This window comes from Mya arenaria, chromosome 1, assembly GCF_026914265.1.
Source record: "Mya arenaria isolate MELC-2E11 chromosome 1, ASM2691426v1".
Lineage (NCBI taxonomy): Eukaryota > Metazoa > Mollusca > Bivalvia > Myida > Myidae > Mya > Mya arenaria.
Window position 1 is genome coordinate 35,928,228 of NC_069122.1, and position 26,239 is coordinate 35,954,466.

A 26,239-nucleotide genomic window follows, 5' to 3' on the forward strand; every position below is an offset into this window, starting at 1 on the left:
CTTTCCAAATTTAACTCGTTTTGCAATACAGAATAGCGATAATCTACGGTACCCCGAATTTTGGATACACACATTGATTTAAATAAATTAGGTACCTTTACGAAAGTCAACTGATGTTCAAATATATAGGTATTATGGCTTGACCCCGCCGTATAATAAGTATTTATCATGGCTGCTCGGGTAAGATAGGTTCATCCAAACCCGAGCGTAGTTTTTTTTAAGGCAACGAGGTACACTTCGCGAAGGTTTGGCCATGGTAGATGCTTTTATCTCGAACCTCAGTTAAATAAAAAAGGTCTCTTTTTCCGCCGGAACTCCCTGTTGTGCGTAGTGAAAATAATTTGCGTATTGATATGTGATGATTTGTGGTTATCATAGAAATGCGTGCACTTTGTGTACAACGTGAAAAAAATGTTTTGATGCCAATTGAACTGGAAATGAGTTATTTGGAATTCAAATATTACCACAAGACAAGGTTTCTATGGTGTTACAAGGGACTGTTTACAACAAGGGAGATAATTGCTTGAAGACAATAAAAAGTATTCCCATACGGGTACTTTCTTTATCTTTGCCCGCGTGCAAGATAAAAAAAAATCCAGCATGGGCAAATATTTTGATCTACTTATATGGGGTGGAAGATTTGTTCTCATTAGATGTAAGTTTTATATACAGGTTTGCTAATTAAATGTTCTTTCACAGTGCAAACACGGTTTGAAGGACACGAACTAAAAATGTTTTATAAAATCAATTCCTATTTAGTTTTGAGGGTTCATATTTAGCAAGCATGATTCATATATCAGTTGCAACATGTGAAGCTTTTAAGAATGAGTTGGGCAGTTTTTACAAAAGAAAGTTCTATCAGATATTAAATCTAGAAGCATTTACAATTTTCTGGAATCTAAATGCAGAAAAAATAAGTTTTGTGTCAAAATTGTCAGAAATACCCAATCAATTTTGATTTTTTTCTTTTTTTCAAAAAGTTGCATTTTGTAACCAGTAAATGAATTTCATCCATCATTTTTTTATTGAATAACTTTTATATTTGAAAGGATTTGATCGAGAACTCTCAAGTACCTGTTGAGTATGTAGTCTGTGACATTTTGACACAAACATAATGTTATTATGTCGACAGACATTTCCGTAAAATATGAATGCTTTTTTATCCAAAATCTGATAAAATTTCATTTGTAAAATTTAGTCAATCCCTTCCAACACGAGACATGCCACCAAGAACGTATGTATACTCCCAAATAAGATCGTTCCTTAAAACTAAATAAAACATGAACTTTTAGAACGACGTTTAAACATTTGACTTTCACCGCCCAAATATGCTCTGCGGAAGGCCATTAAGTAGTGCACAAAATAAATGAGATATAACTGAAATCACAGCTTTTTTCCTCTTAACATGTTTCTATTTATCTATTTTTTTGCGAATAAGAAGTGGTTCGTTATTTGTCAATGTTGCACTAGCATTTTATCCTGTTTAATACATATGTTTTGCCAGTTAACCCGGCTTTTACAAATGCATAGATCAATACAGGTCTTGATTTGCTCAAAAAAGTATTTCTGAGAAGTACAAAACTGTGCAAAAATCAAAGTAGTTGCAATGGCATTAGCTGGCGCTCAACTAAAATCAAAAGTAACATGAAACTAAAATAGTGAACTTTATAAACAGAATAATATGTATAATCATTTCAGCAAAATGTATTCTCCTGGTGTTTTTTTTCCTTGATTGTAAAGTTGCGGTAGACTCGTAAAATCAATTTCTGATAGCAGGGCTAATTATTACATTTAGAAAGTGACTAGTCGGTGTTCTTTTTGTTATTTACACATGAAACTGAATCAAAGCATGTATATGCCATATTAGTCAATAGGCTTTCTTTGTAGGTTTTGAAGCGGCTTCGTTTGCGATTTTAGAATCAAAGAGCTGGAAGCACTGAAAGACTGTCGGTGATGTAACTGAAGCAAGCAAACACAACCGCTAAGTTCTTTCAAATGAAAAGCGATGAATCGGTTTGATACATTTGATGAACTCCCTTAAAGTAAATGAAAAAGGATTATAATAAGCACAAATTTATCGTCCTACATAATTATAAAGGTCCCTTAAAAAAGCAAACCGAAACATTCGAATTCGAGTTTTTTCTTATTTTTTTGTATAATTTTACTCGAAATCAAGTATAATAGTTTTTATAAACAGTATTAAGACAATGAGCGATTGAAACTTCTGAAATGCTATTAAATGCACGATTAAACATTAAATCATGCAAGACTGGGATCACACAGTTTACACCGACAATTTTATAAACCACGAATTTTCATTTATAAACTTTTGACACGGTTTTTAAATGTCACAAAAATTAAAAGTAATGCAGCATACCTTTTGGAATTTTCAGGAGCACTAATGTTAACAGATTATAAAGCACTGGGTATAATTTCAATTTATTTTATTGCAAAATGGACGGTTTTGAATGTAACACGACCCCAAACACCATATATGGGATGAAAGTCCACTCTTATACTGTAGTTTAAACAACACTAGGAAAACGTTATGGGTATTTTAAGAAAAATTGGATGACCGTAACCACTATGCATTTGATAAAAATACGCAATCACGCGTAGGAGCACAAAAAAGCGGTTAAAAAGTAAACAATCAAAACTACATCAAGTAAATTTTACATGTCCTGCAAATATTTTACACTCTCGGCTGCAAGCCATTTGGAAAACTGTTTCACAGAATCGCGACATTGAACATAAATATTTTAATACACACTGCCTGCGTAGCAACAAAACTATTCACGTGAATGTGGGGAGTCAAGTACTTGCTTAAGCGTTTTAAAGGCGTTATTGCGTTTTTCATGGCAAAACATTGCATGTTATTTATAGTATGATTGTTTATGTAATTTGATGAGTTTAATTGAAAACAAATGTAAATATCGCATTTACATACTAAGACATTTTACCCTACAAAGAAAACTTTGCTTCGCCATATTTTTTTCAACCCGTATGCCATATCCCGGCATATAAGACTGACCATATCGAGAACATATTTTATGCATAAAACCTTTTTATAAATAATTCATACGCGGTTTATAATGCGGTTACAGAGTCCGTGAACTAAATCGAACCAATTTCAAGCAATCATCTTTTAGTGTTGTAGCAATAAGTATGCCGAAACTGGGAGTGTTTGAGATAATTATTCGGATTCAAACTATCACAGCGTGTCAATATGATGTACAGTCATTCTGTACTAATGGGTGTAGTTTTTAAAATCAAACAGTAATGGCGGTGTCCGTTGGTTATGATGAACTGAAGTTGATCTTTACTTCAAACACCATCGTCTACAAAGTAACCAAACAATATTTAGTGTCATTGCTTTATCATTAGTCGAAGCAAAAATAGCATCAATGTATGCGTTTAGAAAGGATAAATTTTGATGAAGACAATTCAGAAATGACCAGAAGTGATCGATTTCGGACACATAGGTAAAAACTAACTACTATATATACACCAGGTTACTTCTTCCAAGTCATAATCGATTATTGTGCGATGCCCTAAACAGTTTTAATTGTTGTTAAATCTAAAACATCCCAACCATAAAAGTTGTACATAATATTTTATTCAACAACACTAATTCAGTGACGTTTGGTACGTTATAACTTAATGCTAAGTACCAGGATGTGCAATGTTTTTGTTTATTCGGTGCCATGTTTTAAATTCAACGCTTGCAGCAGCGAGTATTAAATTCCGATTTGGCGTTATATGTCCTCACCAGAAATTGTTGAGGACTTCTAGCCGATGCAGTACAAAGCAGAAGTAAATATCCCATTGCAGTGGTGCATTATTTGTCGCAGTGACGTTCATTACGTGAATTCAAATATCTGAATAAACTGAATAGGATAAGCATTCCAAATGTCTTAAACATTTTAATATGTTTGTTTAAAGCGTCAGCTTGGCGTTTCTTTTGACAAATGATGTTTTTTTAAAGCGTCAGATTGGCGTTTCTTTTGACAAATGATACTTAATTAAGTGTTTTCATTCTCTTTAGATCACAAATCAAGTTTAATTTGCAAAATTAACAAAACACGTGTTGATATGTACAATAAAAATCGTGATGTGAAAAAGTAAGATTTTATGTTTTAAAGTATCCAAGTTTTTATTATTAGAATTATTAGAAAACCACATAATTTCATCAAAGTTCTTCAACTCTTTCTGACGTTTATTTAAAATTTTACGTCATAATATAAATTCTAGTACGTCATACAATGTCAAACCATTGTGTCAGGCAAAACGTTCGGGACGTTATATACGTAACGTTGGATGTTAATTGGACCTTGAAATAAGCAATTAAAATGTATAGAATAAATCATAAATTTCTTTCGTTCAAATATGTTGCGGTATATTTTTTGAAAAAATAAAAATTATTATACATACAATTTCAATACATTTGTGCCAACGTTAATATTATAACACAAGGTAAAGTTACTTACTACACTACAGAAAAGCGATGTCATTGTGATAGGCGATGTACAGCTTAGTATGTATATTTTTCAGACTGTAAATCTTTTACACAATGATCTTCCATTACATACATTTTATTGGATCATTTAAATATTTTATCTAACGAGATAGTTATAGAACGTGGCGTAAAGTATATGTACGTCAACAAATGCCGTGGGGTCAGTAGTCAATGAGATGATGGCTTTCATATATGAAAAGAATAACGACGCAGGACAACAGATGTAACACACCGGGATCACAGAAAATTGACAAAACGAATGAATAAGTTAACATTTCAGTGAAATGGCGAATGTTTAATACTCATACTATTACATGAAGATTGATAAGTTGTTTACGATATCATGCTTCACGTTGTCGTGTGTGTTCGCATCGCTGTTGTTTACGATGTGGTTGACTTCAAGGTATCCAGACTAAACAAACCCTGCTTATACTCTTCAAACAGACGACCTGCACGTGGAATGAAATATATATTTAGCTACCTTTACATTATTTTTTCCTATCTGCTTTTCTAATCTAAATATAAATTATACGCTTTTGATTTGTACTAAATAGTTTTTGAACGGAAGGTTAAATGACTCTAAATTGATATTGATTTTTACAAAAGGATATATTGCACCCAGGTCAACGTACATTTGTTTTTCATAGGTTATCGTGTGACTAGCAAATCACTCCATCGTTCTAACAGTTATGTCTGATTATTTGATGGTGGTTCGGCGTCATGACAATTGGATTACTTTTGGATAAAATGTAGTTTCAGTTTTAACAACTTTACACTATCAGGCAGGGATTAACAATGTGTCTTAATCATAACCGGTAATATTAGTTACACTGTTAGTAGCTGGGGGGGGGGGAATGTGATATACACCCCCAGTGCTTTCATACCATGCGAGAGCGAAGCTAGCGGATAGCGTCATTCATGTAGGAAGTGAGATATTTTGAAATACCACGTCCATAAATGATTGATTAATGATAAAAAAAATAAGATTTATAAAACATATGTGAATTAGAAAGAATTACACACTTTACGTTCATGTAAACTGATCGATAAATCAATGAATAAGCATTGACGTATCTGATGTTGTTTTAAATTCGTTTAGAGATATCTTCGGAGATTTTTAGTGTATTTGAAAATGCCAAATAAAAGACTTGCGTCTAATTCCAGACTTCTACAGTACTGTTCATTTTCTATGTTTATTGGATACATTTCCAGCCGGTTATCGATTCCCCGAGATTCCATAATCGATTATCGGCAACCTCAGCCTTAGGGTAAATATATTTTCGACAGTTTTTGGTCAAAGTTATATTGCAATTTCAGGTATACAAACGTCGTCGGAAAAGTTTTGAAATTAGCCAAATGTTTGTTTTTTCAATAAACCAATCGTGATACATGTTATTATCTACAAAAGTAGGGAATCCAGATTTTTGCATCGATTCTAATACAATGTATTATGAATGCAACTTAATTTTACCACCACATGGGTCAAATGGAAAGACAAAAGATAAACGTCGAATAAGAATATATTATTTTTAAAACATGTACGTACGTTTTATCTTCTGGCAATCGCCGTAGTTGCAACCACCATCTCTGCAGCAAACATTACAAACGCTATCATTGTTATTATCACACAGATAAGTATCTTCAATCCCGTAACATCTCTTCAGATCATCGAAGGCACGCCTCATTAAAAGCTTGCATATCTGCAAAAAAAACATGTTTCACTAATCTCGGATGATGCATATATCAAGTGAGTTTATGCTTTTCGGCCATTGATAGAGATTTATCAGTGAAATAAAAATGATATTTCACTGTTTTTAAACAGTACAGTAAAAATATAAATTTTATAAGAATTCATTGTTTCCGAAATTTAAGCAAGAACTCACGTCCAAAACAAAATTAATGTCATTGGACACAATTTCAACGACGTCATTAATTTTCGTATGACGTTACGTTCGCGTTCAATTTGGCACGTGTTTGTAAAAATATAAACTGTCATTCTTTATCCTTTGTAGGCCTACAGCAAAATGATTTCGTGTTTTTCCAGTGTAAATTTTCTTTCGCTGAGTTAAACCAAAAGTAAACAGAGATTTTGGTGTTCCCTCTGTGAAAATATGATGCACTTTTACACTAATAAAAAACAATTATCCTTTAAAAAGTTAATGAATTACTTACATAATACATACTGTCAATCAAAACAAAACTGCGAACTATTAGGAATTACTTTTAAAATTCATTGTCAGTCATTGCGATGTTAACATTTGGAATGTTTATTGTGATCCCCCAAAACAAGTTTATGCATATACATGTACATAGTAGATTGAAATGAATACTCATCTTAGGTCGATACTGAAATAAGGTAAGATCAAATTATTTTTGTTATATAGAAGAACAGAGTTATTTACTTGTCTGTCATACCAACGTATTACCTCAAAATTGAAGCATCCATATCTACTTGCCAGGGGACTTCCACCGTGGTAGTGATTACGTGCGAAACATGCCTATAATAAAATAGAAGGTTAAATACGTACATGTAAGTTAAAGTCGTGTTTTAAATGAATAATCGTTATAAAGACTCATGACTCACACAGCTTCTATCCCAATTTCGATTGCAAAGCTATTCAATTAAGATTTATTTAATTATTTCTTTATTTATTTATGAATTTTACATTGAATAATCGCCATAAAGACTCATGACTCACACAGCTTCTATCCCAATTTCGATTGCAAAGCTATTCAATTAAGATTTATTTAATTATTTCTTTATTTATTTATTAATTTTACATTAAATAATCGCCATAAAGACTCATGACTCACACAGCTTCTATCCCAATTTCGATTGCAAAGCTATTCAATTAAGATTTATTTAATTATTTCTTTATTTATTTATTAATTTTATTGTTATGGAGAGAGAGCATATTAGACTTCACATACGACACGGTTACTAAGAAAACGAAGACTCATTTTTCGTGTTTAACCATTTTACCATCTCCAAACCCTGAATTGTTTAAACTATTTGACTAAATCATAAAGCCTGTATTGTGCTATGGTTCCCATACCTGGGGTATGAATTTAGTTTTACATGTAATATTGAATGTTTACGGACTGATGTTAGCGTAAAACCTTTGCCTGTTAACATATACCAATTCGTGCATGATACATATTATGCGTTAGATAGTTCATTTGAGTATAACCTCAAGGTGTGCTGGAAAAGTTTGCAACCGATAATGACTTTCAAATACTTCATATCATAAACAATATAGTGTAAATTCGAGGTTGGGACTAAACAATGAATTTAATCGTAAGGTTAAAACATCAAAGGTTCGTGCTTCTATACAGTTAATATATAGTGACTAAGTGAGATCTAGTAACTTAAGCTACAGTTCAAGTAATTGTTTTGAGTTCTAAGTACTGTTAAAGTTAAGAAAACTACGTTAGTTTGGGACATTTGGGTCAATTGTGTCAATGTAGCAGCTGGTAGAAGTTGAATAGGCAAGAAGGTGAGCTAGTTAGGATATAGCTTGCTGAGATTACTTGAAGTGACCAGTCAATTCATAAGTAATAAAAACACCAATCACTTCGTTATTTTACTTCCATTATTAGTTGTTTCATTTACATTCAATAACCATTTGATAATAATAAATTAAAGAATGGTAGTAAACATTAACGAGCAGCAAATCAATGGCCATTTAGGGGCAAAGAAACAATTTTATTAAACAAGTTAATAGCAAAGATGCTATAATCTATAACTACGTGTTACGCCTCTGAACCACTCGACTTCTCAATTATCCATACGAGAGGAGATTTGCACATTGGCACGTGAATTATCCGAATCATACACGAGTTATAACATTTTGATCGTAAACACACATCCATAACAGACCGAAAAGGGACGCTGTGTTGTATGATGCCTCAATCCTTTACATAAAGTTTACCAACCATGTATGGCTTTTTATGTTAAGATAAATTGATTTTGTTGAAGAAGTAGTGTTGAAACTAAAATGAATAGATTGTTATTGTAACAATACATGTAAGACATCCTAAATCGTGCGTCGAAGGAAACACCGCTTTCACAATAAAGTACTTTTGCCGTCAAAACAGGTTACATCGAAAAATTCCGATTTTTTTTTCCAAAAGTCATTATTAAGGAGTTTCAATATTTCAATTTTTAAAAATGAATATTAAAGTGGTATTATGGGTTTATGCTCTAAATGAGCAAGTTTGCATATATAGTTCAAGATTTATATGGTTTACATTGTTTGGCCCCCTCCACTAAGTATGCCCTAATCAGCCCTGTTGTAATAACCCTGTCCGCCTATCCATAATGACTTTGCCACTGTTACAGATTTCAACTGCCAACTTAACAGGGTTTATCATAGTAACGATACACTCGTTTATTAAACCCAAACTAAGATATTGTAAATTGCATGTCCCTTTGTAATGTTATGAAAATTTTATCAAATCAAGAGACTTTTCACAGAATGGTTTTCAAACTTAAGCATGTGAATGTTCGTATAGAAAGTGTTTAAACAAACATTCATGCTTAAAGCTGCACTCTCACAGATTGAAGGGTTTTTTTTACAACTTGTTTACTTTTTGCCTTGGAACGAGCCAAATTTTACGAAAATCAATGCAAACCAGTTAAACAAGATTGCTGACAAAAAATTAGATCGCAGATTTTCATATTTAAGTTCAAAAATTGATGTGTTATGCCTTTTGCTTTAAACGTTAGTAACGGTTTAAGCCATAAAACATCAATTTTCGAACCGAAAAATGAAAATCTACGATCTGATTTCTTGTCAGCAACCTTATATCATTGGTTTGCAGATATTTACGCAAAAATTTGCCCTTTCCAAGACAAAAAAGTTGTAAAAATGGTATATCTGTGCTTTAAATAAAAAATATTGGAAAAAAGGTTAATTATAGTTTAAATGTTAATAAAGGTCATAACATGTTTTCCTCTTGCACATATCAAGAACCATTACTCAGTAGCCAACTGTTCCCTACTTTTCTCCCTTAAATGGATCAGCAAATGATTTTTTCTTTTCATTTGAATAGTTTTCGATGGAAAATAAAACTTGAAACATCGATAGATGACAATGTGATGTTGTATGTTTTATAATAATCATAAATTGAATCAATGTTTACCAAATCATCTCCGTTCACACGATAAAAAGCGACATTAATAAAAAAGGAATTAAAATAAACGGATTGGTTCATGGCAAAAGGGACTTGCGCAAAATAAATCAATAAAACGTTACTTGTTTTTTTTCCAAATTATAACCGTCGACTAAACAAGTATGTTGTTTATAAATATAAAAAATAGAGTGTAATTTTATAATTTGTTGAAAGCAATATAGCTGTACCCAATTGTATAACCAAAATCTCGTAGTAATATTTCAAATTTAACTCCCTGGCCGCTGGCCTTTGATAGTATATTTAACATTTGGCTTGTGTTATTGTGTAATCTGGTGAAAAAACTTCTACAAATCACACTTGTTTCAACTTTTTCAAAACATCATTTTGTGCACATGAATTCTGAAGTTTGGTCGAGAGTTAATTATTCGCCAATACTCGCAAAGCCATTATGTATTTATGACATGATATAACGTGTTAAGTAATGTATGTTTACCAATTCACCAAAATGGTCAATACACAAAAAAACGCTAAAAGGAAACAGCTATGTTATTTCAGTACAAACCATATCGGAACCACATGATGTAAACGTGAAGCATTGGCTCGGATCAGTGACGTGACCTTGGTTGCCTGCTACCGTAGAATCACAATGATAACACTGAGACCTATCTGGAATGAAAGACCGTGTATTGCATTATCTCATGCTTTGTCCCACGAGAGTAGTGTCTATTGGAACACAAGGGAACAGGTTACTCACCGCAAATTTGAGCAAACTTATTTAGCCAACGATTTGTCAACGTCGCTTGTGGCGAGGTCATCAAGGAGTCAAAATTTCGCAGGTGTGTATAATTGCAGTATTAAAATGAAAATTACAGGGACAAGCCCATAAGTAAAACACAGTGTTCATTAGAACAGAACTGTTTAGAACAGAACATAACATTTATTTAGATACAAGCATATACAGCTTATAATCATCAGAACAATTATCATGGCATGCACAACAGAATATATAAATTAGCATGATTACAAATATAAAGAAACAACAAGAAGAGAGCAATAACATCCAGTTTAGGTAATGTTAACTATATTGTCTCTGATCTGGTTTGACTTTATAGTAAATATAGCCAGTGTGTGTAACAACGACTTTTTCCTTAGAGTTAAGAAGAGTAATTTACGGTTTAGAGACACAAGGCAAGGTTCAAAACAACTATAAACTAGAGACATAAACGTACAAATACCACAAACAGACCACACACGTATAGAAATATCTTGATTAATAAATAGTGTGATAACAGCCTTGGAACGGTCAGTGAAACACGAGTCCAAGCCAATTTGATATCATTAGAGACTGTCTTATCGGAACAATCTAAATATTTATGCAAAAAGCTACAGAAACAAGCTCAGTAGCAAACAGTTTAAACATGAATCCGCTTTAATGGCACTGGGTAAACGCCAAAGACATGTAACATAAAATCACAAACAAGAAACATGGAAGAACAGCACAAAACTCCACAAACAGCACAGTGCATACATACTATATATAAAAAAACTGGGTATGTTTTTCGAGGATTGTTAGGTTCCGCCTTGAAACGGTCATTCAAATGTAAATACACTGGGGGTACCAGTTTAAGTGCACAAACCTCACTCTTATCCCAACAATCCTGAATATAGAAAAAAAGCAAGAGGTTAATCTTATCAAAGTATGCATTAACTTGAGGAAACTTTACAATAAAACAAATAATAATAAACTTAAAGGTAAACCCCCGTACTTCTATTGTTAACCATCCGCAGTCTATGTCCCCTTCATACACATTACCATTATGCCTCAAAGATTGCCTGCCCTACTTAAACCTTAACTGCACAATAGTAATTGAAAACTGCAAATTTAGGAGTAAAACTATCACATTATATATAAATTATTTTTGAAATCAAGGCTTTTTTTCCCTTGATCAAAACTAATTTCATCACTTCGGAACCAGTAAATATTGCCCCAAATATCAATATGATATTAAAAAAGGTTGCCTATATTTATAGTTTTGGCACACAAACAAAGCTTCCTGTTAGAAAGATGATAAACCTATTTTTAAAACGTTTTCTTTAACCTGAACTGATTGTTCGACCAGTTGCTTTCGAAACAAATATACAGCCAAAACTACTGCTTGAAAATAACTTAGCTTTTATACCAGCTACCAACTATTTTTAACTGTTTGACTTTGTGGTGCGAACTTTCCGGAAATTTCGCACCACAATTTAATAGTTTTTCCCCAGCCACACCATCTTTGCACTAACACACGAGGGAATTATAAACTATAAACAAACTCTTTAAGAACTATTTCACCATCAACCGGAAATATAAATGACAACTACGCGAACAGATAGAAAAACCTTGCGTGAGTCGCGTCCAATGAGTAGCGGCGTAGCAATCAATCTTTCCAAATTAGGAGGTTTTCAGTAGAAAAAAATGAATATGATATAAATAAAATTTCGAAAATAAGCAGAAAAGAATCCAAGAATTTGTTGATTTCAGTAAAGGATGTAATAACATTAATTTACTCATATAAAAACTATATCTTCGCTCGTGGCTTCGCTCTCGTGATATTAAATACGATCTTACACTGAAGTCAACAAATAACCTCTATATATTTGCAAAACGTTTTAACAGAATCATCGTTTAATAACGGTAGTTATTACAAAAGTGAGTTGTGAATAGCAGCACCTTGCTTGAAACTATTATTTCTGAGTTTCGTTACATCAATGCTAAGATTAAATGAAAAAGGTTAGTTGAAAATGCAATTAAATCAATGTACAATTAAAAACGTCTTTACCGAAGAATTGCTTTCTTTTGCAAAACCGTGAATATAAAACACAAAATGGTGAACGTTCTCAATTTTCTTCCTCAATAAGTTTAAGTGTTATAATAAAAAATAGGTAACATAAAACATTTGCCTTACTTGATTTTATTCCACAATAGTGAGAGTTGCAATCTGCTCTGTGGTCACAACATCTGAAACATCCATTAATGAACAATAGCTCCGTGAAGTGAACGCAGACGTGCGTCAGTGTTTGCGTGTTTTTTTTTTTTTTAATAAAACACGGGGGAGTAGTCAACAATTTTATTAATCATAGGGTTTTGCTACATGTGTGCGCATTGTCTCTAAATCATGATTGCAAGTTTCGCTCTAATGCCTTCAACGGTTTGGTTGTCATGCCAAAGATTTAGGAGTTCTGCTCAATGTTTAAAACAACGACGATGCAGATTTTGAGCACAATATTAAGTCTATGACAATATTTATGGGAACAGCTACAGAAACAAGCTCAGTAGCAAAAGGTTTAAACATAAACCCGGTTTAATGGCACTGGGTAAACGCCAAAGTCATAGAACATAAAATCACAAACAAGAAACATGGAAGAACAGCACAAAACTCCACAAGCAGCACAGTGCATACATACTAAACTAGGTATTTTTATCAAGGATTGTTAGGTACCGCCTTGGAACGGTCAATAAAATGTAAATTTATTGGGGGTTTAAACCAGTTTATGTGCACAAACCTCACTCTTATCCCAACAATCCTAAATAAAGATAAAACGCAAAAGGTAAATCTTATCAAAGTATGCATTAACTTGAGGAAACTTAACAATAAAACAAATAATAATAAACCCCAAGTACTTCTATGATTAGAGATCCCAACTCTATCTGCAGACGGTGGAATGCAATTCAGAGCACCTAAAAAAACTTTTCAAAGATACGATGCAGTCATTGTTTGAAACTATGAACATCACACACAGTCTGCCTTATAAAATAAAAGGTTTAAAACTGTGTGAACATAGAATTTTATAATAAAAAGCATCATTGTACTAAAACTTGGAACATATAAGGAAAACATTATTAAAAATAAAAGCGACATGTATTAGCTAATCTTTCCTTCCAAATGATTTGAAAATGTAAAATATTTGAAGAAAATGAAGTCACATGCCAAAACACTCCGAGTCAGTCAAAAAAGTTTCAGCCAAAAAAGGTTTTAAAGATAGCATGAATTAGCAAAATCTTCATAATATCAAAGGACTGAAAGCTTCGTTAGGCAAGAATGCTATATATGTATTAATAAATTATTAATTAATTAATACCTCGGCTATGCACAGGAGCTTAAAGACATATTAAATGTTGGATAACATAAAACAAATGATAACACACTGGATTTACAGATACACAAAACAATGCAAATTATGATTGCCAACGTTATAACTTTTAAGAGTTACACTTACATTGAATTTGTACTGCAATTCAAATATGTTTTTCGATGATATTGTACGAAACCTATCAGACATGTATTTTATTGAGCAATGTTCCAAACATAAGATTAATACTTAATGTTCATCAACAGTGAAAACGTTAACAAATCAATCAATACTATCTCACAAGAAAATGACAAAATTCAATCTTTAAATCATGTATAAAAGCGAAGATTGACACCACAAGTTCCATTCCTTCAATGAACAGCCTTTCGGCGAATATTTTTCTATGAACGCAACATCTTCGGATTTGTTCAGTTTAAGCTATCATCAGTAACACTTTAGAAAGCGTACTATTGTTGTTTTTTTTATATAAAATCAGCTGGCCACAGTCAAATTAATCAACATGTAAGTAAGTGTTTATATATTATTTGTTAAATTTATTGTTGTTCTTGGCTGTTACATCTAGGTGCGGCTTTGGAGAGTGCTAGAAATATGCACATATGACTTGTTAGACTTTATATGCATGTTGGCAAAGGTCATGATATAATATTAACAAAGCAGACAGCAATGTTCTTTGTGTAAATATGGCTTATGCCATTTGCTTTAAAAATCACCATTCGAGGTGATAGAAATCAAATGAAATACAAAATGTCACTATTTCACATAGCAGGTGAGTGCACCGTTCGAAAACATCAAAAAGAATGAATAAATCTATCGTTTTTCAAATACAATAAATGCTGTTTTGTCAGTATTAGGTTCAAAATAACTTTCAAACAACTTTTAAGATCAAACAATGAAAAACATTTTGATATTATTAAGAATGTCTTCTACATAATCGACGTCTTCAAGTCAAATTTTAGACATGAGTATCATGACCTGAATCAGATAATAGCCTTTTGAGTAAAACTACTCTAAATTACAGAAAAGCATGCACTAGCGGCAACTTGTGTTTTTTTATCATCATGACAAACATTTCACAGTCATATGATAGGCAGTTTTTGAGAGAACTGTTGCTTTTTGAAAAATGTGTTCACGAATACCCGAAGCCGCCATTTTGATAATATTGACACCAATTAAAAGGTTGAAATATAAAACTCCACGCATCGGTTTCTTCCTTTACAAAACATACTATAAAACTGCGTTGGAAAATTATAATCTATAATACTGTAGGTTTCCAAAAACCGTTTTCCCACAAACACATTCGGGTTGCTATGAAAATATAGGTGCGCTCGCACAAAAAAAATCTTTTTTCAAAACAATAGGTGCGGTAAATCCGCGGAACAAAACATAAATTTGGTGAGGCCTGAGAAACAATCACCATACACCTCAGCTACATATAGTATAACTATAATACTAGTGCGTTATCGCCCGGTTTATACTGATATTCAAGTACTTACTCAGAACATGCAATCACCTCATCCGCACTCTGTCGCTTTCCAATCACATTAGTAGATCCTCCGCATTGCCGAAAAAAAAAACAGAGCGAATTTGCGATTTCTTGGTCAATATATTCATTTTTCACATTAAAACAGATGAGTATAGAGAATTGTATTCACATGGTAATAGGATATAACTATTATATGCATAACACACTATAGGTCCAGGCTTTCTTTGAAATCTGTCTCCATTCATGTTCAATTAGTTTCATAGCACATACAAGTTATTGATGCCTCTTTTATCTTGCATATACATTTTGTCTTATTTGGAAAACCTGGTTACTTAAAAAGCTATAAACACTTATAAGGTGCTTTTGAGGCCGGGTTTTTAATATGTATAAATATTCAAAATTGTTTTGCCATTTATGTATAACATACGAACGCCATTTCGTCACATTTGAATGAAAAACACAAATATCAGTAATAAAATTAAAAATTAGTATTACCTGGTTCGTTATATAAATTCAAATCTGTTTAGTTCTTTGCTATAATACATGAAAATTATACTTTTGTTTTAGATTGAACTATTGGCGTCGGAGGTGACATTCTGAACTGCCTGCCTATCGGCCTCGAGCAGCAGATGACGTCCGCTCCACCTCGAGACAACAGTTTTGACTGTAATCCAAGTTACAATGAAATAACGCTATACTATTAATATGAATATTCATGTATTGCACAGTTTTGTTAGACTTTTCCCCACGGTATAATATTTAGAGTAACCAGCGATATAATATAGTCTGAACGATATCATTCATTACGCCTTCCACAAACCTTCAGTACCGCCAGTGCTTCTTTCAAACTGATGCGCAGTGGTTCTTCCCTGTGCACTGAGCAATCGTGCATTTGTACAACAATGAAGGTACGTGTTTGTAGATAAAAATGGTTTGGGCGTCCAGAAAAAAATATGAAATAACTTTTATATATTACCTGTCGTGAACGACATCCAGCTCTGTACACAACTTCTGCATTCGGAGTGATAACCTCATCCATGTAGCATTCCTTCAAAACAGAAAAGAAATCAAACTAAGGCGAGCCATTCGATGCGCCATTGTTGGCTTTCGTAAATGAAATTTGGTTGTACAAAATCAGTGTATTATAAGCGCTGTATTTGTGTTGATCATTTTTTTGTCGAATCTTTGGGATCGTAGTCTACTGAAACGTGTTTTGGTGTAACGTAACTTTAACGCACCTCAGTTCTATTATCACATACAATACTCGTGGTGCACGTGTCGATCGTCTTCGCGTTCAGACATCGGCGACACGATAAAACGTCTTCTGCTGGTATTGAACCAGGTACTGGAACATTGTGTATGGGAAATATATCATCGCTTTTTTGTTGCCGCGTTCAATATAAGAGAGAAGCAATTACAGGAACATACAACAAGGGGAAGCGATTAAGTGTATGTGTTATGAAACATAGTTTTTATTCTGTTGCAGTGTTCAACATGCGAGAAAAAGAAAAATAGTTTTATGGTCAACAGGCCAATTATCTGCTTTTACAAAATAAATTCAATTGGGATCCGAATACTGCGATTATCCCACGATAAAAAACTAATGCTGCGATAATCCTGCGATGAGAATACGAATGCTGCGGTTATACCATGATGAGAATACGAATACTGCAATATTCCCATGATGGGAAAACTAATACTGCGATTATCTGCCGATGAGAAAACTAATACCGCGATTATCCTGCTACGAGAATACGAATACTGCCGTTATCCCACGATGAGATAACTAATACTGCTATTATCCTGCGATGGTAATACGACTATCCCAAAATAAGAAAACTAATACAACGATTATCCAACGATGGAAAAACTAATACTGCGATTATCCCACGATGAGAATACGAAAACTGCGATAATCCCACAATGTGAAAACTAATTCTGCGATTATCCCACGATGAGAATACGAATACTGCGATTACTCTGCGATTTGAAAACTAATGCTGCGATTATCCTACGATGATAATACGAATACTGTGTTTACTCCACGATGGAGAAACTAATACAACGATTATCCCACGATGAAAAAACTAATACTGCGATTACCCTGCGATGGGAAAACTAATACTGCGATTATTCCACGATGAGAAAACGAATACTGCGATTAGCCCACGATGAGAAAACTAATACTGCGATTATCCTGCGAAGATAATACGATTATCCCACGATGGGAAAACTAATACTACCATTAACCCACGATGAGAATACGAATACTGCGATAACCCCATGATGGGAAAACTAATTCTGCAATTATCCCACGATTAGAATACGAATACTGCGATTACCCCGTGATGGGAAAACTAATACTGCGATTATCCCACGATGGGAAAACTTATACTACGATTATCCCACGATTAGAATACGAATACTGCGATTATCCCACGTTGGGAAAACTAATACTGCGATTATCCCACGATGAGAATACGAATACTGCGGATATCCCATGAAGGGAAAACAGATACAGCGATTATCCAACGATGGGAAAACTAATACTGCGATTATCCAACGATGAGAATACGAATACTGCGATTACCCCGCGACGGGAAAACTAATTCTGCGATTATCCCACGATGAGAATACAAATACTGCGATTAACCCGCGAAGGGGAAACTAACACTGTGATTATCCCACAATGGGAAAACTAATACTGCGATTATCCCACAATGAGAGTACAAATACTGCGGTTATCCCATGAAGGGAAAACAAATACTGCGATTATCCCACGATGAGAATACGAATACTGCGATAACCCTGCGATGGGAAAACTTATACTGCCATTATCCCACGATGGAAAAAAAACTAATACTGTGATTATCCCACAATGGAAAAACTAATGCTCTGATTATCCCACGATCAGAAAACGATTACCCGACGATGGAAAAACTAATACTCCGATTAGCCCACGATGCGAATACGGATACTGCGATTATCCCCCCATGGGAAAACTAATTCTGCGATTTTCCCACGATGAAAATACGGATATTGTGATTAACCCACGATGGGAAAACTAATACTGCGATTATCCCACGATGAGAGAACGAATACTTCGACTATCCTCCGATGAGAATATGAATACTGCGATTATCCCACGATGGGAGATTGGAATACGATTAGTAAGATTATCCCACGAAGGGAATGAGAATTACAATACCACGATTTCGAAATTATGTTGCTGTAATTCGCTTTTCCATCGAGGGATACCAATTGAAATATTTTCACGAGTGTTTAAAGATACGCTAAAGTCTGTAACTTGCGTAGAAAATCGAATTTAATCGTATTGAAAGTCCTTTTTATTTGTACTGAATCTTCATAGATCAAAACAAAATCATCACAATTTTCCAAAAGTATTTACGAATTGCATATTATGCATAGCAAATGTCCATGCGAATATGCCGGATTAAGGAACGATTACATTAAGGTTGCCTTACGTTTTGAACACATGTTCGTAATATAAGGGTTTTACTTTCGTGACGTTTGTTTTCCGCACTAGACCCGTTAGTGTCAAACAATTTTGGTTGGAATACCTAATGAAAAGAATACATTCATTTGATGTGCAGGTTCGGGCTTTAAGACATTGCTTTATTTTGCAGTTATATAATTATACAAATGATGCAAGGAACGCAGGACAACTGTGCCGATTAGAGATGCACTCTTAGATGACCTAGTTAAGTACTTAAAAAGTTTAGATGTTGGGATTACTATTGAAGATGAGAAAATGTGTGTTTTATTATATGCAGATGACATTGTTCTACTAGCTTCAAGCAAAGCTGATTTACAAGTACTTTTAAATGCTTTAGCTGACTGGTGTAATATTAATGACATGACTATTAATACAACAAAGAGTAATATAGTTCACTTTCGTCCTCAATCTGTACAACGCACAAATTTCAACTTTAAGTGTGGCTATATGCAGTTGATAAGTATACTTACCTTGGCATTGTTATCAATGAATTTCTTGATTATAATGTGACTGCTAAAGCCGTTGCTCAGAGTGCTAGCCGTGCGCTCGGGCTTCTTATTGCTAAATGTAAAATCGTTGGTGGTATACCGTATGACGCATACACTAAATTATATGCATCTATCTGGGGTGTAAAATCGTTTTCATGCATCAACGCCGTGCATAATAGAGCCATGCGTTTCTTTCTCGGCGTTGGGAACTATACACCTAATGATGCTCTTTCAGGCGAAATGGCCTGGGTACCACCGATTATCCGTCAATGGAAATCTATAGTCGGACATTGGTCTAGGTTGTGTAATACACCTGTGTCTCGTATCAATAAACGAATAGCTCTTTGGGCAAACGGCAAGGCATGTAATACATACAAATCTTGGTTTTATTATGTAAATGAGAAGATGGTAAGCCTTGACTTGGATATATATACTAATATGAATGACCATGTACCAAAATCCACCGTTGTTAGCCAAATATATGATAAAATGATGTCAGCGTATATCAATGAGTGGCACGATTCTATTAATAGACCAAAAGGTATACGTGGAAGGGGTGGAAATAAGTTAAGAAACTATTGCAAGTATAAAATTAACTATTCTGTTGAAAATTATTGTAAATTGATTATGCCGCCAAAACATAGGGCAGCGTTAAGTAAATTTAGATACGGGGTAGCTCCTATTCGAGTGGTAACGGGCCGATATGAAAATCTTGCCCTTAATGATCGTCTTTGCCCTTTTTGCAATTCTGTTGAATCAGAAATTCATGTGTTATTATATTGTAAGTTGTATAATAATATAAGAATGTCATTGTTAGAAAAGGCGAACACATTTAATCCATTATTTCAAAGTATGTCTGATATGATAAGTTGTCTTTTATTTTATCAAATAATATGTTGTCAAGACTGAGTGCCAAAACCTGCAACGATATTCTTAATTATAGGATGTTTTATTTGTGTAAGTAATGTTGTTGTTGTTTTTTAAACTTAAATTATTGTGTTATTTTACATTAAGCTAGAAATGAGTGCTAATCTGTTCATCTACGGTCTGACCGGGGTGATATTCGATTTTTTACACCCATTTCGTAAGTATGCACGTTTGTGCGCGTTCATTTTCGGTATTTTATTTTGTTTCATTTAACTAAGTTTTAAAACAAGATTAGCATTGGTTTCTAGTTTCTTACTTTTGTATATATCGATTTTAGATGTTAAATAAGTAATATGTTGTTTTATGTTTTTTGTGTGTGTGCTATAGTCTCTTATAACTCATATACTGAGTGGCAATGCATATTTTAATGTATATTTAATAGCTGATGTATATATGTTGTATTAATGAGACTTTAATAAACTATCAAATATTACATGAAAATAAGATTTACCACAAATAATACAATTGATTTAATATACCAAACAAAGGATAAATAAATGTCAAAAACAATGGTTCTTATGAATGATACCGAGTTCAATTTGATAAAAAGGTGCAGAAAACACGGTATTTCTACATTATAAGACAATAGTATAAGCCACTGTAAATCTTTTACACTCACCAAACATGTATTTTTTTGCGTATTCACCTATTGAATACACAGTTACAATCTTGTTATCAGTAATTAATATGTTCCATAAATGCATAAGTTGTTAAAGGTATATTACTCCATAATATATATTTTTTTATATAGGTGTATGTATTGATTTTAAATAAGAGTGTAACTTTAAATAGAGAAGGCCATTTTAAGATATGTATCCGATAGCCAAAGAATTTTGCAATTTTATCCAGCCATTGGCTTTAATGCTAAACTTGATTTCTTGTGAACACAAATATTTTTTGAGCATTGTGTGAATTTATACTATTATGTGAAATAAATGGCTAATAATTTAGTTTGTACTTTCTTGATTATTTAAATAGTTTGTAAAGCTGTTATTTAATGAAACTGAATTCGGACGGGAATTGGCTTATTTTGCAATCCCTTAGGGCTTAAAAAGCTTAATAATATTTGTAATTATTTTTGTATAATATTAACATAATCTTTCTGTACCTACACATGCTTTCAAATGATACCAAAACAGAATGCGGTCAACAGGCTTCAAAAATCCCTGAGTTGTATCAGATACATAGAAATGGATAAGGCCATGTTAACGTTTCAAGGAGTACTTAAGGCAATGATCTTGCCCAGATAATGTATGGTGTATCCCCGATAATGGAAATGATGTTTTCCGTCGCCACGAATTAATAACTCGTACCTTTGACTTAGTTATCTCTACGTCATGATCACGATATGCTAAGTCGTGGGAACAATTCAGATTAAGTCACCATACTGTTCACACGTTTACAAGTATTTCGTAAATATACAGATACATTGCTTACCTTGAGGAACAGGTAACACCACAGCAAAAAGTATCAGACCTGCGAATAAAAAAATCGTCTAAAGGATAACAATGTTATAAATATAATTCGTTATTTACTGAACTGGGTTGCCCATGCTGGTACAAAAATAAATGTTCTAACTGATATAGAAACTCAATGATTATATTGTTTCTTAAGTTACGCTTGTCTATTGAAACGGTACAATGTTGGTTGTGCCAGAGGATAAGCTGAGGAAACCAACCCGAACGTTTATCATTCCGGGCTTCCACTTAACATTGTGTGTATACCACGTGATAAATTATGTCATATATGCTACGTCGGAATGCAAAATTTTGCTTAAAATAAAGACTTAAATCAGAGATAACTTTTCTTTTACTACACCATTTTAAATAAAAAAGGGCAGTCTATGCCGCTTAAATAGCCCCGCCTTCGTTTTATTACCGAAATTCGATAAGGTGATTAGTTTCATCAAACACTTCGACAAACCTGTTTCCAAAATAATGTTTTGACAGTGCTCGGTCAGACGGCCGTATTGTGAAAAGGTTTGTCGAAGTGTTTTTAGAAATTAAACTCTCAATCAATTTCTAGTAAAAGACCGAATGTGGAGCTACGTTAGCGGCGTAGATTGCGCTATGTTTTATTTAAAATGGTGAAGAAATAATGAAGATACATTTGTTTAAAGTCTTCATTCGAAGCAAAATATAGCCGACGTAGCATTTATGACGCAATTAATCACGTGGTATACAAACACTGCTTAAGGAGTAAATGGCGGGTTTGATGTCGTTATCGGGGTATGAACGCAATTGAGCTGGTCCAGGTGTGTGGAGTCCGAAGGACGCGTACTTTGTTCAGCTCAATTGCGTTCATATCCCGATAATGACATCAAACCCGCAATTCATTACTTATATTTACCAATAGTTCTTTATTTTATTCAGGAATTGTAAAAAACAATACATCATTTCATTTAAGAAAACCTTTCAGTAATCCTTTCTTATACATAACATCATGTAAATAGAACGACCCTACTGTAACGGGAAACATTTTATCTAATGACGTCACAATAACGCGGGAAAAAATCAACCACTTGAAATTACTTTTAAACGTAAAATAGAAACACTTATGATAGCAATACATTTAACATATTATAAATTAACACTTTCTAAAATGGAAAGTTCCATTTTGGTTAGTCACTCCGTATTTCAGTTGAAATAAAGAAGCAAAATAAAAAAGTTAACCTTTTATTTAGCTTACATATAAATTCTCGGCAAGTACTACCCTTTCATATGAGACCAAAGGTATTTAACATTAGTGTCAATTGTTCAAGGAAATCACAAGGATATTTGAACATCAAATTCCTTTAAGAGTCAAACGTTAATTAGGTTACATTTGTGTATATTGTAAAATACATACAATGGCGAGTTAAATAAGACATATTTAAATTCTTGATATGTATAAACGTTCATCCATACGTGAACATACGGCAGAGATCGCTTCATTTTTGTCGAAAGGCATTAACGATGAAATTGAAATAAAATAATTTTAAGCTTGAGCTAAGAAAGATGATTTCAATTTATCAAACCAATTAAGCTGCATTTTGATTCCAGAAATGAAAACATTGCTAATAGGAACAGAACTTACCCATTGTGTTGTCGTCGATCTAGATACCATAAATGGCCGCAATACGTAATTGTTTCTGTGCCCACTTCGGACTCGTTCAGTCTCTTATCTGATAATGACCTTACATTTGCATCAGGCTATAGGTCAGGTGTTAGATTTCCAAAAAAAATACATTACATGGCCAGATGAAAATGTTCAATGAGAATGGTTTTCAATACTGAAAACAATGGAATTAAAATAATTTAAATTGTTATTTGCTTTTTGGCGCAAATTACTAATTCGATCATGTCCAAGCGGAAACTGTCCGCCAAACATAAAAATGACCAGAGTATTGTGAGTGCATGTCTTTTTGTGCGTGCTTATATTTGGTATATGTGTATGTACGTATTCGTATGTAAGCTGTTAGATGTGTATGCTTGTATATGTGTGTGTGTGTACATGGTTGGATCCATATTTGGTATATGTGTATGTACGTATTCGTATGTCAGCTGTCAGATGGGTATGTTTGTATATATGTGTACATGGTTGGATCTCTATGTATGCAAAGCATATCAGTTTCTACTACAGCTATAAAATACGTATTTTATATGGGCTTTTTTGTTTTCAAAACATATCTAAATAGCATGAATCTCACGATGTCAGCATAATATTACACTATACAATATATCAGGTAGTATATAATGGCATGTACAAACATTGCATATGATACAAACAATAACAGATGATCACAACGACTTACAGTATATGCAAATACAAAGTTTCTTCTGACATAAACATTTCCACCATATACACATTATTGTAGTCCACCTAAATGACCGTCACTGAGTCTTTTGGCGATTTTTTGTTTACTATGGCAGACTCGAGGTCACAGGGATACATATAAAATGTCAATATAATAAAAGATTATCTCTGATCGCTAATTATTGTAGCTACACATTATTGCACCAATATTCGGTATTGAAAACTGTCTCGAGTCTGAATCTCTCATTCACAGATATGTGATGATGTGTAAACCAATATTGGTGTTAAACAAGTTAAAAGATTGGTGCGTATTCATAATAAGAAATCTGTGAAGAAATATTTTATCTTAACTATACTGAATTTCGGATAGTACCCTATCTCGGACATAAAATAAAAGCAGAATTAGTTCATGCAATGGTTCAGATGATCTCAGCGAGAACACAGATAAATACAACAACAGTAAAAGTGAAAGGAAAAGAAAACGAAGAAGAATATACCAGAGATAGAATCAGAACAAACATAACATAAATAATTGCTGTATATTAAACATGTCAAACTGATATTAATAACAAAGGTGTTCCAATTACGTAATTTATCAGTATGCACGTGAGTATATGGGTGTGAATATATGTGCTTGTATGTATGTGGATATATGAGTATATATGTGTGTGTGAGGATGTGGGTATATGAGTATATATGTATGTGTGAGGATGTTGGTGTATGATAATGAATGTATTTGTGTGGATGTGGGTAGATGAGAATGTATGTTTTTGTGTGGATGTGGGTAGATGAGAATGTATGTATATGTGTGAATGTGGGTATATGATAATGTATGTATTTGTGTGGATGTGGGTAAATGATAATGTTTGTATTTGTGTGAATGTGGGTAGATGATAATACATGTATTTGTGTGAATGTGGGTAGATGATAATGTATGTATTTTTGTGAATGTGGGTAGATGATAATGTATGTATTTGTGTGAATGTGGGTAGATGATAATGTATGTGTTTGTGTGGATGTGGGTAGATGAGAATTAATGTATTTGTGTGAATGTGGGTAGATGATAATGAATGTATTTGTGTGGGTGTGGGTAGATGATAATGTATGTATTTGTGTGGGTGTGGGTAGATGATAATGCATGTATATGTGGGAATGTGGGTAGTTGATAATGTATGTATTTGTGTGGGGGTGGGTAGATGATAATGTATGTATTTGTGTGGGTGTGGCTAGATGATAATGCATGTATATGTGTGGATGTGGGTAGATGAGAATGTATGTATGTGTGTGGATGTTGGTAGATGAGAATGTATGTATTTGTGTGAATGTGGGTAGATGATAATGTATGTATTTGTGATTGAGTGGGTAGATGATACTGTATGTATTTGTGATTCTGTGGGTAGATGATAATGGATGTATTTGTGTGAATGTGGGTAGATGATAATGTATGTATTTGTGTGGATGTAGGTAGAAGAAAATGTATGTATTTGTGTGGATGTGGGTAGATGATTATGTATGTATTTGTGTCGATGTGGGTAGATAAGAATGTATGTATTTGTGTGGATGTGGGTAGATGGGAATGTATGTATTAGTGTGGATGTTGGTAGATGATAATGTATGTATTTGTGAGGATGTGGGTAGATGAGAATGTATGTATTTGTGAGGATGTAGGTAAATGAGAATGAATGTATTTGTGTGGATGTAGGTGGATGATAGTGTATGTATTTGTGAGGATGTGGGTAAATGAGAATAAATGTATTTGTGTGGATGTAGGTGGATGATAGTGTATGTATTTTTGAGGATGTGGGTAAATGAGAATGTATGCATTTGTGTCGATGTGGGTAGACGAAAATGTTTGTATTTGTGTGGGTGTGGGTAGATGGGAATTAATGTATTTGTGTGAATGTGGGTAGATGATAATGTATGTATTTGTGTGGGTGTGGGTATATGATAATGTATGTATTTGTGTGGGTGTGGGTAGAAGATAATGCATGTATATGTGTGAATGTGGGTAGTAGATAATGCATGTATATGTGTGAATGTGGGTAGTTGATAATGTATGTATTTGTGTGGGTGTGGCTAGATGATAATGCATGTATATGTGTGGATGTGGGAAGATGAGAATGTATGTATGTGTGTGGATGTTGGTAGATGAGAATGTATGTATTTGTGTGAATGTGGGTAGATGATAATGTATGTATTTGTGATTGAGGGGGTAGATGATACTGTATGTATTTGTGATTCTG

At 33.5% G+C, this 26,239-nt stretch overlaps 1 protein-coding gene across 1 annotated transcript; it reads right to left on the reverse strand.

Annotated features, from left to right (window-relative positions):
• Positions 1 to 4,897: 4,897 nt before the first annotated feature.
• Positions 4,898 to 23,280, reverse strand: LOC128226780 (uncharacterized). Its single transcript, XM_052936832.1, has 6 exons — positions 23,277 to 23,280; positions 16,508 to 16,614; positions 16,246 to 16,317; positions 6,943 to 7,014; positions 6,063 to 6,216; positions 4,898 to 4,965 (listed from the first exon to the last, which is right to left on the reverse strand). The coding sequence occupies exons 1-6, from the start codon at positions 23,278 to 23,280 to the stop codon at positions 4,898 to 4,900; spliced, it is 477 nt and encodes a 158-aa protein (XP_052792792.1).
• Between the last annotated feature and the right edge of the window lie 2,959 nt (positions 23,281 to 26,239).

Bases quoted from the DNA above. Each gene is read 5' to 3' on its own strand.
- LOC128226780 (XM_052936832.1), bottom strand. The intron at 7,015-16,245 runs GTAATATATAAA...ATTTTATTATAG, and splicing joins CTGGATGTCGTTCACGACAG to GCATGTTTCGCACGTAATCA. The intron at 4,966-6,062 runs GTACGTACATGT...TTCCACGTGCAG, and splicing joins CGATTGCCAGAAGATAAAAC to GTCGTCTGTTTGAAGAGTAT.